This window comes from Mixophyes fleayi, chromosome 2 (assembly GCF_038048845.1).
Source record: "Mixophyes fleayi isolate aMixFle1 chromosome 2, aMixFle1.hap1, whole genome shotgun sequence".
NCBI lineage: Eukaryota > Metazoa > Chordata > Amphibia > Anura > Limnodynastidae > Mixophyes > Mixophyes fleayi.
In genome coordinates this window covers 43934903-43954251 of record NC_134403.1, presented here as the reverse complement: position 1 = coordinate 43954251, position 19349 = coordinate 43934903, and the positions used below count along the sequence as shown (strand labels likewise).

General features: G+C 41.4%; 1 protein-coding gene across 3 annotated transcripts in view; it reads left to right on the top strand.

Annotated features, from left to right (window-relative positions):
- The window catches only part of RNF17 (ring finger protein 17), a 187592-nt gene that overhangs the window by 17148 nt on the left and 151095 nt on the right, over nucleotides 1-19349 (top strand). For 2 of the 3 annotated variants that reach the window (XM_075198885.1, XM_075198886.1), the window contains exons 4-6: nucleotides 53-145; nucleotides 845-906; nucleotides 14026-14081. In XM_075198885.1, the coding sequence (XP_075054986.1) occupies nucleotides 53-145; nucleotides 845-906; nucleotides 14026-14081 (211 nt within the window). The remainder of the gene's footprint in view (nucleotides 1-52; nucleotides 146-844; nucleotides 907-14025; nucleotides 14082-19349) is intronic. The other variant, XM_075198887.1, reaches the window with a different exon arrangement.

The following is a 19349-nucleotide window of genomic DNA, read 5'->3' as shown; positions in this document are numbered from 1 at the left end:
GCCTGCTGGAGTAAGTAAATAAATGAGTTATGTAATGTGTCTGCCCTTCCAGGGAAAGATTGTCTACACCTTGTGTTTCCCGGCCAAGAGGAAAAGATATGTCCCTGTCAGTTTCCTCTGTAGATGGCTCGCTTTCTAACAGCAGGTAAGAGCAGCTTGATTAGTCTGTGGGCTCCGTGGTGTGTGTTAACACTTTTTACTTGGACCGCCACTTTTACCCCTTTCACACAGAGGCATGGACCCAAGAACAACACAGGGTCGTGTGTTTGTGAACGGGTCCAGGGTTATTCTCGTGTTGGAGCCGGATCCAATGCGGATTGAAAGGTGTTCTCGGGTTATCCTGCCTGGGTTGTGTTAAAAGCAGCTCATCTTCTATCCCCTTTAATGACTCATCTTGATAATGCAGTATAGACACGGGTCCAGTGTGAGTGACTGCTACCCGGGATATTCCCGGGACTAAAGTGTGATGTGAAGGGTTGCAACACGAGTTGAAACCTTGTTCATTATCCTGTGTCTGCACCGGGATTTTAGTGTGAAAGGGGTATTACTAATTATCATTAATCCATTTTATTGTTTTATATTATTTGTGTGTGAATATAAAAAAATTAACAAGGATCCCTTGTATATAAGGAATGTAGGTGTTTGAAAAGGCAAAAACGCTACATGTTTAATATGCTTTAGATGAATTATGTATGAATGATTGTAAATTGCAGTAGTATATGCTTCTCAACTTACAATGCAATTGCTGCCTCATGTTTATAGGCTGTAGACAAGCATTATAGTAGTAGTAAAACATGTGCTGGTTTCTTTTACACTTCAAGTAATGAAACTCTTCCTTTTATAGTGTAAATACGGGAATGTCACTGGATGATGCTGTTGGATCAAACATAAAACAGCTTGAAAGTGGTATGTATGTCTTGCTGGAATACAACATTAAGGGGCACTATATAATGTGTATATTTATATAATTGCATTTTATTACGGTAAAACCAATACTCTTATAATGTGTTATCAAGAGACAAAGTTTTGGTAGGCAATAAAATACAGTGTTGTGATGACATGCAGGGGAAATAGCCTTACGCTGTATTCCAAACCGTTTCCTAAATCTCTTGTGTTAAATAAACCATGTTTTCTCAGGGTATCTCAAACCAGTGGGGACATATAAATGTGAGAGGCTATTCAGCATTGATAGAAATAGAAAAACAAAGTTTAGATGGTATCAATCATAGATTTTACATCTTGTGAGTACATGTGTGTAGTGTGAGATTATGGGGACCATGTGTTCGTCGGTTACAGCATGAGACCATTTTTAACTTTGCGTACTGATGGAGGAGACATTCATACCTCACAAAAAAGCTTGCCTATTGTTACAGGATGGACAGCCTATGCGACCCTGTCTGTTGTTACTGGGGACCGGCTGGGCTTACTTTGCCATGGTTCCCTTTTTTTTATCCCAAATTGCACGCTCTAACCGCAGTAGGAGGGGCTTACGTTGCTGCCACCACTAGGATTCCTACACTGGCACTAGAACCGCTTCCTTCTGGGTAACTGTCTAAGCTAGTGTACCTCCTCACTTGGCTCCTCGGCTGGTACCCCTGACCTCTTCCGGTACAGTGCTGTGGATGGTTCCTCCCTGGCATATCGCACTGGCCAGAGCTGCTGGGTAGCGTGCAGAGCGTTGATGGTAGACGCTGCGTTCCAACCTCAGGACATCCGGAGAATGTCTTTGGGTCTAATCTGCAGGTCACAGGAATTATAGCAGGGAAGCAGTCGCAGGATCTTGAAGCAAAAGGACAGTTCACACTGGTTTAAGGTACAGGCGATCAGAAGGCTAGATGGCACAATAATAATACATTTCAGTACAAACCAGTGCTTTTTTATACACATTCTGACACACATTTCAGCAGGGGGTAACGCCCCCCCTAATCCGGGATGGCTCGGCAAAGGCTGAAATATTTCATTCAAAGATTAACATCGGGATGGGAGATGTTATTTAAACTTGAATTTAAAATGCAATTTATACTTTGCAAAATTTACACTAATCTGTGATTTCCTTAATCACATTGATCAGAGGTTTCCTTTCACTTTAACCAGTCAGGATATAGGTAACGACTCCCTTTTTGGGCTTTCAGGCTGAAAAGACCTGTTGGCTAAGGAGATGAAAAGGACTAATTAACATCAGATTACCTGTCTCTAGACAGTTGCAAAACCAAAACCAAATTTCCTCTCCTGGCCCTGTCTTAGCAATAAAAACATTTCCTGTACCGAAATACACACAATATAAAAAATAAGTATATTTCAAATACACGGTATCAAGAATCAGTACATTACTAGCGATATAAATTGTCACAATGTGCTAATAATTTAAATATATTATTACAATAAGTTATTTATAAGTGATTCAGCCACAGTGTATATATGTAAAACTAGTTAAAAGCCCATCAAAATGACGGAAAAAAAATAAAAGTAAGATAGTGTTTGATTCCAATTTGATTTTACCCCTGTGGCAGCATTGATTGAGTAGTTTGTGAGATGACTGCTCAGCCGCAAAATGCTTAGTGTGGCAAAATTCACAAATACTTTTCATGGGACTATAGTTCTGAGCATTAATATTTTGTTTCATCAAAGTTACCAGCATCAAGAATGGCATGGCAATTTTGTTCGCTGACTTTGTAGACGTTCACGCAATATTACCTTGGTCCTGCGCTTCGTGACGGGCAATTTGTTGTGGAGGCAGATTTGCATGGCGATGATGTTCGCGTTGTCTTTGGTCATCAGTTAGTTTGTCGTTGAGCTTTATCCCACTCCGTTCCTCGACTTTTTGCTGCTTGCTGTGCAGATACTCCCACAGCAGACATTTGCCTTTTGGTTGGCATCGCAGTTACACTTTATTGCTTAAATTATTTAGTATATTGCCTATTAATGTAACACTAAGTGCAAATAAAACAAATGGCTAGAAAATCGAAAACCAAGTAATAACAAATAGTAATAATGAACAAATCAGGAATAGTCAAGTATACAAAAGTAATTTGCAAACACTTTATCAAATGTTTTGTGTGTGTATTGAGGAGCAGCACTAGGCTTTTAATAAATAAGTGTGTATGTATGTATATATGTGTGCGTGTATAATATATATATAAATTAGTTGCATCAAATGAATTTCAATGCAGTTATCTGTTGTGTTATGGTTCTTTACTGTCACCTAGTGTTTCTCCACACACACATAAAGAAAAGGAGCAGCATTAGTCATATACGTAGAGATATAGTTATAGATGCAATGAATATTTAAACTGTATGGAAGTTATTGATTTGGATTGATCTTAGAAGAAAGATTAAACACTATAGCAGCACCAAACTATGAGTTTATGATCGATGCACAAATATAAGTGTTCACATATATTTATTTATATAGGGCATCAAGGCCATTGTAGTCATACTGCAGTTCTTAAATCACATCATTTCACAGTATGTTCCAATCACATCACAATTTTCACTATGGTTTTTAATCTATTTCGCTAGCTCTTAATGGTTAGGATGTGTATTTTAATAAATTATTAATAATTAATTGAGTTTTAAATACTGCTACTCTAAAACACACATCATAGTGTCTAAAAGTTTACATTTCATTTGTTCTTTCCCCTTTTTTCAACATTAAGTAAATAAAGCAATGATTGGTTTGTTAATCGTGAAAATCACTAAAGTATTTTTAAGTTACAGTGTTGCCAGTTTTTTTATTAGAAAAAATTGGTTGGGAGAGGATTCTTCTCGGTTAGGTTCAATATATATATATATATATAATTTAGTCAAGTGCATAAATATTGGGACATCGACACCATTCTCCAATTTTGGGCTCTATACACCACCACAATGGATTTTAAATGAACCTAACAAGGTGTGCTTTAACTGCAGACTTTCAGCTTTAATTTGAGGGCATTTACATCCAAATCAGGTGAACGGTGTAGGAATTACAATGGTTTCTATATGTGCCTCACACAAACCCAGAGAGATAGCAAAAACATTACGTGTGGCCAAATCAACGGTTTGGAACATTCTTAAAAATAAAGAACGCATCGGAGAGCTCAGCAATACCAAAAGACCCGGAAGACCACGGAAAACAACTGTGGTTGATGACAAAATAATTTTTTCCCTGGTGAAGAAAAACAGTTGGCTAAATCAAGAACACTCGCCAGGAGGTAGGTGTATATGTGTCAAAGTCAACAATCAAGAGAAGACTTCACAAGAGTGAATATAGAGGGTTCACCACAAGATGTAAACCATCAGCCACAAAAACAGGAACAGCAGTTTAGAGTTTGGCAAACAACATCTAAAAAAGCCATTACAGTTCTGGAACAACATCCTATGGACAGATGAGACAAAGATCAACTTGTACCAGAGTGATGGGAAGAGAAGAGTATAGAGAAGGAAAGGAACTGCTCATGATCCAAAACATACCACCTCATCAGTGAAGCATGGTGGTGGTAGTGTCATGGCGTTAGCATGTATGGCTGCCAATGGAACTGGTTCTCTTGTATTTGATGATGTGACTACTGACAAAAGCAGCAGGATGAATTCTGAAGTGTTTCGGGCAATATTATCTGCTCATATTCAGTCAAATGCTTCAGAACTCATTGGATGGCGCTTCACAGTGCAGATGGACAATGACCTGAAGCATACTGCAAAAGCAACCAAAGACTTTTTTAAGGCTAACAAGTGGAATGTTATGCAATGGCCAAATCACCTGACCTGAATCCGATTTAAGCATGCATTTCACTTAATAAAGACAAAACTGAAGGGAAAATGCCCCAAGAACAAGCAGGAAATGAAGACGTTTGCAGTAGAGGCCTGGCAAAGCATCACCAGGGATGAAACCCAGCGTCTGGTGGTGTCTATGCGTTCCAGACTTCAGGCTGTAATTGACTGCAAAGGATTTGCAGCAAAGTATTAAAAAGTGAAAGTTTGATGTAGGATTGTTTAGTTTGTAGCATTACTTTTGGTCCCTTTAAAAAGTGTGAGGCACATATAGAGACTGTTGTACTTCCTACACTGTTCATCTGATTTGGATGTAAATACCCTCAAATTAAAGCTGAAAGTCTGCAGTTAAAGCACATCTTTGTTTCATTTCAAATCCATTGTGGTGGTGTATAGAGCCAAAAATATGAGAATTGTGTCGATGTTCCAATCGTTATGGACTTGACTGTGTGTGTGTGTGTGTGTGTGTGTGTGTGTGTGTGTATATATGTATATGTGTGTGTGTGTGTATATGTGTATATATATATATATATATATCTATATATATTTATATATAATATATATTGATTGTGCTTTCTTTGGCTATGTTTATTTTTAATTTTATTGCATGGTAATCGTCAATATATATCGTTTTTGTTGCCTATTTGTGATAATTGCAAACCTTCCCTGAGAGTTACTTCCAAAATTCTGCCCCTTTACTCCCCAATGAATCCTTTCCTGATCCTAGTGCTTTGTCTCGCTTCCTCTTGGTGTCCACCTGGCTAAAGTCTCTCCTCGTTCTCCCTCTGGGTCTATGATGCCCTCTATTTAGGTGCCACCACTGCCCCTCGAACTAAATTTTCATCACCTTGGTCCACCATGGAACCAACTGTGGAAGGGCTAATACACTAAGTAAGATTTTAAATGTAGTCCTCGCCAATTTATCTTCACATATTGAAGATTAGAGATGTTGGTTAATCATAATAAAATAGATAAGTGACTGTTGTCATAAATTTAAAAATTTTGGTTGAATAAACATTTTAATTAGGTTACTGTAAGGCAATATCTGTCATATGCAATATTTAATGTGTAAGAAATCAATTGAAGGGACAATATTGTCAATAATATAATCTGTCGGATTCTTTGAAACCTAAATATCCCATACCTATGTATTTAAGTTTTGAAATCCATTGTAGAGAATAAGAATATGTGCAATATATTCTGTACAATTCTTGCAAATAAGGAAAGCAGTTTATTTTGAGGCCTGATTAAAATACAAATTTCTCAACCACCTGAAGCAGGTTTTTGAGGTTCTTTTGCATCAGCCAAGAATAATGTGCCATCTGCGTATAGAGCGATATTTTGATTGACACATTATTGATAGACCACATATACCAGAATGCAAATAATGTTGATAGCGGGCAGCTTTTACGCGTACCCCTACTTTAAAGAAAATTTGCACCGACTCTTGCAGCAGGAGTAAAGTAATTTTACCCCGTTAATAAAACTGACTAATGCCAAAAATCTATAAAAATAGGACCACTCCACTAAATCAAAAGCCTTGGCGCATCAAGGGATTCATCCACTGCTTCATCACCACTGACATGTTTCAGTTGCCAGTTTGTAAATAAATGCCTAACATTAGTAGAAGTGGAACTATCCTGCATAAAAATAAATTTATCAGAGCTTACAGTTTTGGTAAAATTATTTAAATAAAGCAATAATACTTTTTGCTAATATCTTGACTTATATAAATCTGGATGTAAGTGGTTTCTTCCTGGTCTAGGAAGTACAATTATAAGAGCATCCAACATGGATCAAAGGAGAGCTTTCTCATTATAAAACAAATTGAATGTTTCTAGTAATTTGGGAGAAAAATCAATTTCTCTTGTGTCCATACCATTTGGAAATGAATCATTCGCTTAATCCAGTTCTTCTAAAGTAATTGGAGTATTTAAAATCCTTACGGTCATTAGAATTGGCAAATCGATCCCATCCAAACATGAAGCGAAGATCTCGGGAGCATACTAAATCTGTGGCTACTATAAGTCACGGCAGTATTTATAAAATATTTGGGTAGTACTCTGTTTAAAATTGCCTGTTTCCCATGATCATCCATTAATGCTGATCTATAGATTGTTTATAATTTTCCTTTATTAGCCTATACATTTGGATTGTGCCTGGATAAAGGTAATTACCTACGTTGTGTTTTATTGACAAGAAAATCAGACCATTGTTTTTGAGCACATAACCTCTGAAAACTTGATTCTTCCTTATGTGCTTTATTATTGTTTTTCTATTTTCAAAGATTTGTGTTCTAACACTGACTTTTATTTTCTGGATAACTTTTAATCCCAATAAATCTAGAAATAAATCTAGAAATTATAATGCCTCTCAGAAAGGCCTTATATGCATTTCATTCCATGACGGGACTTCAGGGGAGGGCTGGCAAATTTCAGCGAGGGGGGCAAGACTTGACTCAGCAGTCTATATTAAAAGGAAAAAAATGCAGATGACCCAGCCCAAGTTAGCCCACTATGAGACCGGCCCAGGGGGCAGATGCCCCCCAGCCCAGCCTGCCCCTGCTGGACTTGTCACCTGAGCGTTCGGAGAAAAATAATAAAATAACTGTGGCCGTCCTTTCAAACGCCAATATAAACGCCTCAACGTCCCCTGAGGATGTCATACTTTGCATAACAGCCGGCTGTTGCTCACTCTGCCGGAGCTCACTGAGCTTAAGCCGTAGTAGTCTTCCTCTCTAACTGGGCCTCAGCGACGGCTAGCATTTGGCTCTGCTAGCTTTGTTGTCTGGGTGAACAGCTGTGTTGTGGCTGTTCTTTCAGATCTGACAATGACACCACTTTGTAGAAATTACCAAATGAGTGACTCCTTACTCTGGTCTTCTTGACCAGTTGCTGTGTTATTTTGTCACAACAACACCAAAACACAATCCATAAATGTTCCATGGCTTCCTGACACTAAACCCTCCAGGCCTAGATATCGTCTGGCTGCTATTCAGTGTCGGAAGCCACCAGATCCCACAATACTGTTGTTCACAACAAACACATCACAGCAATCACACCCATGTTGTGCACCTGTGTGTAAAAGCTATCAGAGCATCAGCCGGCGGCCATTTTGGAAAGACCCGGGCAGGTACGAGACAGAAGCCCAGGAAGGTATGAAGGGGTCAGACCAAGATCCCCCCTCAGAAATAGAAGGGGACATCGGGGTCCAACCGCTGCAGGAGACCTCAATCTTTTGAGGTCTCCATTACTCTGCTGATGATATATATATATAATTTTCTTTAAAAAAAAAAAATGGAGACAGAATATCGGAAGAGGGGGAGCTAAAATGATATAGAGCTCCCCTGCTCTTCAATTTACTGACAGTATTCCGGTTTTCTGGAACTAAGAAGAAGCCCGGGAAGAGAGACAGCCTTGTGGGAGCAGGCATCAGGACATTGCTGGTGGACTTCTCTCCTGTGTTTGGCCTTTTGGCTATGTATTCTATTTTTATTAAGCATTTTATAAAAACTATTTGTTTACTGACAAAGTGGGGCTAGTAGGGGTAATATTATTGTACTCTTTACTTGTCAAAAATCACATTGTTTATTTAAAGGGACAAGTGCAACTTTTATTGTAGATTAGTTGATTACTTGTTTTTCTCTCTGTCTCCCTCAAGTCATGGTGTGCTTGGGGATTCTTTCCTTTGTAAAATGTTAGATAAAGGAAAAGGTCCTATGGAAAAATATTTTGCCTATTATAGATGTAAGGTTAAATTACCATATGAGCAGAGGGACCCGTTGGCGTTTTTTTCTGATTGTGAAGGGGGGCCCCCATCTGCGCAAACCCAGCAGACTCTAGCCTCTCTGTCGGCGGAACCGGCCTGGGTGGCTCCACTGACACAGTCAGTTTCCTTTTTAGCCCAGCTTCTCACTAAATCTACTTAGTTATTGACATGCTCGGCAGCGCTTTCTTCTGTATTGGATAATGCTCTCACGACTGTGGGGGGTCCTGCGGCTGCTTCTACTGGGACAGCCATAGCAGGCCCTTCTTCTTTGATAACGGATCAGACCCCTGTCTTGGCAGAACCAGCATGGTCCTCATCATTACTAAAGGGTTTAGACACCCTAAACCAGTTATTTGAATCCCCATATTTGGGCCCTACTAAAAGAAAGCGGTTTAGATCCGCTAATCTTTTTCTGAAGAAGGGTTCCCGACCAGGTTCACGTATCTAATCAGGAAGAAACTGCCAGATATCAGGCCATTGATGATTTGGTATTAGCGGTGAGGCAGGCTTTGGACCTCCCAGAGTCAGAGAATCCTAGTCCTATAAACAGAAGTCTCTTTAAGAAAGCCAGAGGAAAGGTTATTCGTTTTCCTCCTTTGGTGGAATTGAGAGATATTGCTGAGGGAATATAGAAACAACCTGATTAAAAGTTTTCTGTTCCAAAAAGATTCTCCTCCTTATATCCATTACATGAAGAGGATCTGACTCACTGGGAAGGAATTCCTAAGGTGGATTCTCCTGTAGCCCGTTTAGCCCGCCACACTACCCTGCTGGTCCCGGGCACTGCAACTCTGCAGGACACCACTGACCGCAGAATTGAATCTCAGCTAAAGGTTATTTTTGTAGCAGCGGGTTCTTCCTTCAGTCCCATATTTGCTTCGCCTTGAGTCGCTAGAGCCCTGGAAGCAGGGGCAGAGCAGCTGGCTGAGGCCTTGCAGAATTCAGAATTGCTTTTCCTAGCTTTAGATTTAAAAGAGACATCTGGGTATCCTTATGAGGCAGCTCAGAACACAGCCTCTGTGTCTTGCTCTATTCAAGCTTCGGCAATTTCAGCAAGAAAAACCTTATCGCTGAAATCCTGGGAGGCGGTTTCGGAATCTGAAAAATACATAGAAACCATTCCTTTTTCACCATCCGATTTGTTTGGCCTGGAATTAGACAGTATCATTCTCAGTCAAAGGGTGGCAAAAGCCCCTTTTTGCCAGTGATTGTAGGCAGAGCCGCCCCACGTGTTTCAGCTCCTTGAGGCAGTCCTTTCGGGGGAACCTCCTTCTTAGGGGCCAGTCATCCAGGGGCAGACAACAAACAAATTCTAGAGGCTTCTCAGACAGAGGTAGGTCCTAACAATGGACAGCGTCCTCTCAGGAACCTTGGATTCGGGGCATTATAACAAGGGGGTAAATGATGGCTCTTTTGGGTCCTGTTCCACAACATTCTTGTAACCCCGCTACCCCGAGATTCACAGTGAAGACAGGCGATATAGAGTTGTGTCGCCTCTCTTCTTTCAGCAAGAAGTTATTTGCAGGGTCCCAGAAAACCAGAAAGGGAAAGGGTTTTATTCAAATCTTTTTCTTCTCAGGAAGCTGGACGGTTCCTTTCGACCCATCCTAAATATAAAGAACCTAAATATGCACTTAACAGTGGACAAATTTTGGATGGAGTCCCTGAGATCAGTAATATTTGGATTGGAAAGGAATCGGTTTATAGCTTCCATAGTCATAAAAGACGCATACTTCCACATTCCTATCTGGAGCGGTCATCAGTCTCTCCTGAGATTCAGGGTGGGGGCCTTCCACTATCCGTTTCGGCCTCTCCCTGGCTCTAAGGGTTTTCGCAAAGATCATGTCTGTTATGGCAGCTTGTCTTTACTCGGGGGGAGTTCAGGTTGTGCCCTACTTAGACGATCTTATAACATCCGCCTCAGAGGTTTGCTTGCAACAACATTTGTCCCTCACCATAGCTTTTCTCAAGAGCCATGGGTGGTTAATAAACTTAAAGAAATCCCACATGGTTCCGAGCTAATGCATGATCTTCCTGGGACTCATCATGGACACCAAACAACAGAAGGTGTTTCTGCCAGAAGAGAAAATCAGGTCGGTTCAGAGGATAACATCTCAGGTCTTGTCCTCTCCTAGTCCTTCAATTCACTTGTGCATGCGTCTTATAGGGAAGTTTGTGGCCTCCTTTGAGACGATCCACTTCGGTCGTGCTCATTCCCGGTGCTTTCAGTGGGACATCTTTTGACAAAATGGACGGGATCCCACCTACATTTGGACCGCCAGAAGATCTCTCTCTGTCTCCGGATGCGAGAAATTCACTTCAGTGGTGGCTGATTCCAGATCACATGTCGGTGGGCAAGTCTTTTGCTCCATGGTCATCGATCATAGTCGCCACAGACGCCAGCCTAAAAGATTGGGGGACTGGAGCTCTTTATCTCAGCCTCCAGGGTCTTTGGTCAGACCAGGAGTCCTCCCTATCCAACAACAGGTTAGAGTTGAAGGCAATCCTTTTGGCTCCTTGGGGGGCCCAAACCATTTTCCATGATTCCTCGAGTACTCAGACGAGTGAGGCAGGGCGGTCTGCCGGTAATTCTGATAACACCTGCATGGCCTCGGTGAGTGTGGTACACAGACATAATCTCTATGGCGGTAAGGCGAGAGCATCGTTTCCCGTCGCGAGGCGATCTTTTCCTTCAAGGTCTTTTTTGTCACCAGGATTTACCTTGGCTGAATTTAACGGCATGGCTGTTGAAACCATGCTCTGGAGGGCTAGGGTTTTTTCCCCCCAGTGTAGTGAACACTCATATGCGAGCCGAAACAGGCTTACGAGCTCGTAGCAATCATCAAATTTGGCGAGCCTATATCAGATAGCGTGACAATAGGTCTTGTCAGACGTCCTCTTTTCGTCTTTTCAGACTGCTGTCCTTTCTTCAGGATGGTCTTGAGGCAGGTCGCCGCTTAGGTTCCTTAAAAGGTATAGATGTCTGGCCTTTCAGTTTCTTTCCACCTGAAGTTAGCAGATATGCCAGACATAAGGACGTTTTCTTCAGGGGGTCTTGCATATCCAGCCTCCTTACTCTCCTCCTACAGCACCATGGGATCTTAACCTGGTGCTTGATATACTTACAGGGCCTCCTTTTGAACCCCTTTTTTCGGCAGATTTTACGTCTCTGACCTGGAAGGTGGTGTTTCTCTTAGCTATTGCATCTGCAAGTAGAGTTTCAGAGTTGGGAGCTCTGTCCTGTCGACAACCATAATTGGTGTTCCACGAGGACAGAGCGGTATTGAGAACTCTCCCTTCCTTTATTCCGAAGGGTGTTTCAGCCTTTCATTTGAACCAGGAAATTATGGTTCCGGTCTTTCGGACAGCTTCTCAGTCTGATCAGGTGTATATGGAGAAATTATATGTGGTTAGGGCTCTTCACATTTATGTTGAGAGAGCTTCCCAAATTCAGAGTACCGATTTTCTGTTTGTCCTTTATTGATTCTTATAAGAGGCTGGCCAGCCTCAAAACAGTGAATTGCGAGATGGATTTGGGCAACAGTTAGCCTTACATCAGGACTAACTGTCCTGTGCCAGAGAGACTTACGGCCCATTTCACCCAGTTGATGGGGGCGTCTTGGGCAGCGAAAGGTGGGGCTTCTGTGGACCAACTGTGCAGAGCAGCCACCTGGTCTTCTGTCAATACTTTTACAAAAGTCTATCAGTTTAATGTGTTTGCATCTTCCTACCTAATAGCCTCCCATTTTCCTTGCTTCTCTGATGGCATATTGCTGATTGCATGGGTACTCTGAATATTTGGCAACCAGGCTATGGATTAGGAGAAACCTATTACACATAGCCTGTACATTAGTTAAAGTTGTATTTATAATAATAATAGAATTTATTGTGACCAACCTGACTTTAAATATTATATATTATCGTTATTATAGATATTGTTTGAAGAATTGCTGGTAAAATACTGTGAACAGGCTAGAAACTATCTTGTGCAAATATCTTATCTAAGAAAGTAGATCTGTGAAGTGAATGCTGTTTCATTGTAAACCATCCATGTGACCTCTGATGACATAATTTTGTAAACATACCCACCATTGTAAAGGTTTTAAAATTAGCCTGTAGTACATTCATGGCTCTCTCTGTCTGCTGGGACCATGGAGGGGCAGGTTGTATATGAACTACTGTGCTACGCATTTTGTAACTCTGTAACTTACTATCTAATAAGTAAATCTCTTTTTATTGCAAAATCTACACTTGAATGGTCAATGTTGATTTTTTTTTTCTGGAAATGAATTCAACGCACTAATGGAATTGTATTGTTTGCGTTTACAAAAGCTTGAATTTTTTTTGTTCAAGTTGTTCTAGGGCTACATGTGTAACATCAACTGCCCCTATGACCTGCTGAAACTGAGCAATATTGTGAAATTGTGGTTTTATCGGTTAAAGGTCCTCACCCAATGTCAAATTAATAAACTGCCTGATGTGCATCAGGAAAGCCCATGTGACAGGCTTCAGGATATGACTAATGCAGTCTGTGACATACTGCCGATACAGCTGCTGCAGTCTGGAATGACCCAGAAATACAGAAATGTTTCACAGCCAAGAATTTATTTACTGGTGGTATTGCAAGTGCCTATAGGAGAATTGAGGTCACTGCAGAGTTTGCAAACATTCCAGGATGACCTGAGGTGGAAACCTCTCACCCCTCTGTCGGGCATCCCAAAGAGGCTTGCACGTGACCTATAGACATGCTCCCTGCACCTTTGTTGCTCCTGCCTCTGGTGGCGGTGTTTCATCAACGTATAACTCATTAGCTTAGTCAGACATTAGCATTGTAATATTAGTACAATGGCCACAATAAAATTGTTTACTGTGATTGTGAATTCTGAATATAACATGAATTTTACCTATTTAAAAAATCTAATAAAAACCTTATTTACTCCAGTAGCGCAATTGTAAATGACAAGTGATACAAAAAGATGGCAAGGACTTGATATAACATAGACAAAATGCCATTGTTTAAGCACTATCATCTGGTGAGGACGATTAGCCAATCTGGAACGTTCCGCTATGGCTACTGATGGTCGTAAGAGATACGCCTCCTGACATGCCTCCTTATATAGACTTGAGTTTATGTTCATTATGTTATATTCATATAACATCAGATGTGCAGCCTCTCCTGGTGTAAAAAGTTGTAAAATCCCCCAAATTCCAAAAATCGGGATACAGACGCATGCATACATTTTTTTTTTTTCTGGTACTCATGCGATGTTTGAAAATGTGTATGTTATGCAAATAAAGCAGATGTCCATACAACAGCATGTCTGATTCCTTAGAGCTCAGTTATGTTGCTATTTGGACTTGTGTTCTTCTTGACTACCTTTTTTCTTTTAACGTCTAAACATATCACAATGTAAACTCCCATGTACACAATTTTCAAAGGTGAACTTTTCATGTCTCTCTTTATTGGCCATGGTTACATGTGACGTAACACTGTTTTTCTTTCTACAGAGAATGATGTAAAGCATGCGGCAGTTAGTGAAAAGACCATTTGTGTTGATTTCAAGGTAAGTGATTCTAGTAATTTAAACAACATCAGAGAAGCATGATTTTTAGGGTTATCTTCACTGGCTGATCATATGGTTATAAAACGTAAGTGTTCTCTACAGCTCAATAGTTAAAATCTAATTCTAGGTTTGTAAACATGTTGAAAAAATTTGATTTGTCTTTGCTGCTTGAATGAGAATGAGCTAATAGGAATTTATCACTTGGAAGTTAACACACACAGACTCCTGTTCTTTCCAACCCGTCACCAACTGCACATCCGTTCAAACTAAACGTCCTGGTGATTAGGCACTTGTTGATTTCTTTCTTTTCTTTATTTTTTTCTTCATTTACCGTCACTGCATTGCAATGACATCAGCTCCCCATCAAGAGTGTATTTCTACTTTTGAGACTGAGGTAGCTGATTTATTGTCTCTATCTTTCTTGGGAAGGGCTGCAGAGGGATCCCAGGTCCACTGGAAGAAGCAGGGACAGGGAGTGATACAGCTACTATTAGCGCAGAACGGTGCTTTGCAAATACTTATTTATAGCTACACTCGAGTCTATTGGAATGTTTTCTCTGGCTCCTCCTATCTGTTAAGGGGATTGTCTCAATGGTTAGCCCCTGTCCCATTTCAGCAGCTGTGCTAGTTAATGAAGTGAGAGATGGGGCAGGTGACATAGGGAACCCCTATTAATAAAGGGTAGTTCTCGCTAGGGATAGCTTTGTTATGGGCATTGTTTCTCACTATCTGACGCTCCTTTCTGCTCTGTGATTTTCTGAAGGGCCGATTACCCAAATATTGTAGTAAAATTCTGTGTGTATGATATACATCAATATCACTATCTGGCATGCTGTTTCTCATACGTTAGTTTCTTTTCACTGCTGCCATGTCTGAAAAAGTGACTAGTTCCAAGGCTGAGTCTGCTGGAGGAATGTTTTGGGGGTGGAGAATTTGGTTTGCCAATCCGTTCATCAAGCTGTTATCTTGTACATGTCAGTATCTCCTGTGGTGGCTGAGGGTGGACAGCTTGAACAGGGTCTGTCTACCTTTCCATATGAGACATTATATCTTCGGCTACAGGGTCTCTGCTCCCGCGAGGAGGTGGAGCTCCACATCAATGTACTAGAGCTCAGGCAAATTCTCTGACAAATGCCCACTCTTTCCTGAATGTCAGACTGATTCTCATTGTCCGACAACACCACAGGTGTGTTGTATGTAAATCGGAGGGGCACTGGGAGCTTCTTGGCGATAAGAGTTGGCCAGGATTATGACATGGGTGTCACGATGTGTTCCGGCGGTAGCTGTGCTGTACATGGGAAAAAGAATTTGGAGGTGGCTTTCCTCAAGAGAATGGTCTTCACCCAGCGTTTTTCCATCGAACAGTGGGAAGGTGACGTCAGTTTAGCATGATTGCCTCTATGCTGATCCACAAAGTGGTTTGAGAACTAGGTATCCAAAGGTGTTGTGGTGGACGCCATGCAACAGTACCGTAGGATTTCCACTTGATATACTTTGGCTACAATAGCCATCCTAACTGGTGTACTCAAAAAGGCCAAAAGAGAATGCCTTCCAGTGAACTTACTACTGGCTCCCATATTGGCCAAAGCGATTGATATACCCCCACATTCTAAAGATGGCTGCGTGTCTGGGATGGTGACTTCCACTAAGACAGGGCTGGCCAACCCGTGGCTCTCCAGGTGTTGTGAAACCACAAGCCCCAGCATGCTTTGCTGATAGCTGGCAGTGCATGCTGGGACTTGTTTCACAACACCTAGGAGAGCCACTGGTTAGCCGGGCTTGAACTAAGGGATGATCTTCTAACCTATGGGCCCTTTCTACAGCAGGACCTAGCTTGCCTGGCTTTATAGATGTAGCTGTTGAAGCTGGAATTCTGCGAGTTATAGGTCCCTGAAAAAGTGGTAGAAAGTGAGACAGGAAACTTGTTTCACCAAAAATCTTTCACAGAGTATGTCACGAACACGCTCTCAGCTCTCGTGACTTGGGCGTGTTTGCTGCATGAGGTCACACGATTCCAGCCCACAGTCGCTTTACCTATCACACAGGTTATAGACCTACTGAATCGCCCCCAAACAGCGATCAAACCTCACACACCAGGTTTGCCACCACCTATTGGATACGGGCAATCGGACCACAATATACTGTCCCACACTGGCACACAAGGCTTCTAGCTGCTCACAGACTAGCAAGACCCATACCAGCGAGCAAAGGGTTAACTCTTCAAACCTCCAGACTGTTACACAAATGTAAATGCAAGCACAGACTAAGCTTGTTAATAAAATGTATCAACAAATCACACAATGACATTCAAAGGGTTAACTTGGTCGAATGATTTCTTCTTAACAGGCTAATAGATTCGTTAGAGTATCAAGGACGCAACATATTAAACTATAGATTTAATATACAAAAGTACAGGGCATACAGAAATAAAAAATAATTAATAAACAATTAATAGATTGAGATAACATACACAAGCAAAACAGTTTAAAATAAAAGAGGTTACCTTCAGAGTGTCACTTACATGAATTGCATACTCTGTGCCATGGAAAATTGGCAAGGAAGATGGACAGTTTATCAATGTGAATTGACAATTTGTTGTAACTGTTCTCAGTTTTTTAAATCCACACTTGTCCCTGCCCCCAGGGGTTGTGGCTGATACTTTTTTCAATCACCATTTGCACTTTGCCTGACATACCCAATTCTACTATGTGACCTAACTTTTCTGGAGCGGCACTCAGACACAATTTCATTATTAATAAATCTCTTATGAATCTGTCCATCTTTTGATGGCAAACATGATGAAAGTTTGACAGCAACATACCTTTTCCAAAGATATGTGATTTTAGCTGTTCCAGAATACTACCCGTACCTCTCATTCACAACCCTGGTGTGATTTCTGATGTGAATGAGTTCTCTGTACAGCGCTGCGGAATTAGTGGCGCTATATAAATAAATGATGATGATGATGATTTCTGCTCCTCAGTATGGAGTTCCACCTGGATTTCCCAAAATATGAACTATGAAGGCATGTCCCTTGGAAGCTCATATTTCTATATACCTGTATAGGCATTCAAAATGCTGCCTTGGGCTGCAAGGATGTCCAGCTGTGCCCGACCCCACTAAGTCTATTCAGAAGTCCAAAAACTAACTTGTGTCAGGATATATCTCACAGCAAGAGCCCTTTGAAGCTGCCATAGGTGACACTCTTCTCACACTGGAATGTGCAAAGCCCTCCAATACATTTACATCAGACTTTCTGTCCTCATATTTTACACTTTAGTAGCTAAACTTATCAATGGATTCATTTGGTAGAACATATTTACACTGCAGTTAGGATTTATCCCTTATAAATAACTAAGTTCTCTATGTTCACGACAAGAGTATGTAAGATTTATATATTTTGGTGCCATTGTGAGTGATTCCACACTTCATCTTTCAGGCTGTCGCTGTTCCTGTTCTACAAGCTAGTCTAGAAAGTGTTCTGAGACTCTGTTCTCTAAAATTCCAGGGAGTATATTTACTTTGCGGCGGTTGTGTAGAACCGCCGATTCCTGGTGCTTTGAAGGAGTTTTTTATTAAAGACAAAATCTGATGGGCTTTGTCTTTTAATAAAAGTGCCGTTTGAAACAAATGCTTAAAAAGTTTCAGGATTTGCATAGTAAATATACCCCCAGATCTCTGTCCAGTTTGTGTGCGTATGTGTATATATACAAGGAGTTCTCCAGATTCAGCCTCTGTATGTTCCTCCTATAGCGCCATGAAAGCTCAATTTTTGTCCGGTCTGCTTTAGAACTTCCACTGTTTGAGCCCCTATATACTGTTAAGCTCAAATTACTTACTCGTAAGAGTGTCTCCGAGTCCCCTGCAAGTCACCTTTTCTGATATTTCATAATAATATGGCAGTGCTGCATACAAAGCCATCCTTCCTGCCCAAGGTGATGTGATTTCACCTTTACCAAGATATCGTTTTCTCTTTTTCAATACAGCCAGGATCTTCTGTTGACCAGGACCCGCTTTTTTTTGTTTTTTTATTTTTGTTGGTTTTTTTGTTTGTTTTTTTGCTTTTTTTTCTGTGATCATATCTCTAAAGATCAACTTGGACAGGACCTTTTTACGGAAGATGGATTCTATTCTATTCCTTCACTGTGTGCAAAAGAGAGGTTAGCCATCAACAAAACAAATTGCCTTGTGGATTAGAGCTGTTATTCATCAGTATGACACTAGCTCAGGTAGCCCGGTTCCAAAAAATAACTGCTCATTCGTCCAGAGCAGTGAGTGCTTTCTGAGCAGCACAACATGGAGCTATTGGTGAGCAGTTGTCGGGCAGCCACCTGATCCTCAGTACGTACTTTACCAGATTTTATTGTTTTGCTCCCAAGGTTGTTAGATTTGGACATAAGTGTTTTGTGCACAGCTGTGTCTGAGTGTACTCTAGGGGCAAACATGGTAGCATGTCCTTCAAATTGGATGAAAGAGGATTTTGTATTTCCTACAATACATTTCTGTGATTACATTTGGTGGACACTGTGCTCCCACCCTTTACACTTCTAGTTCTTATTGTTATGTTTGTGGAGAGCGAGTTTGGCTCTTGTTTCTTTTCCTTTGACCTTTCTTTGTGCTTTGCTAGTTATTTTCTGAAGAGCAGTTATTGAGGAATTGCAGAGGGTAGTCTTTCTCTAACATCCCTTGGGGGACACCGGGACCTTGGGGTATAGAGTAGGACAGGCGAAACGCTGGCACTTTAACTTTCAGTTAAAACAAAAGCTCTGGCTCCACCCCCTCTATACCCCACCTCCTGCTAGAGGCCAGTCTAGTTCAAGTGCCCGGCGAAGCGGGCTGTGCACGGGCCGTTTTTACTTTTTTATTATGGTCTTATTATTTTACTGTAGCAGAGACTGTGTGTCTCCGCGGTCTGACAGCCGGCGGCTCGCTGAGCCGCGTAGTTGGCTGTCAGTCAGACTCCCTGCTGCGGTTCATTCATTCCTGCTCTTCCGCGGCTGCGGCCGGTGGGAAGAGTGTGAGGCAGTGATGAGGGAGGTCTGTGGAGCGCACAGCACGGACGGCTGTGCGCTGTCTGCGGGGGGGGGGGGGGGGAGCAGCGGTGCCGTGTAGGTCCTCCTTGTCTGCCTGCTCCCTCTGCGGAATATTAACCCTCCTTGGAGCCAGACACAGTCGTTGGTGACTGGGGTCTGTCCTCCATGTACAGAGAGCATGCTGTCTGCACACACTGCGTCTGGAGGGTTGGCAGCAGGTAAGTGAAACTCTCTC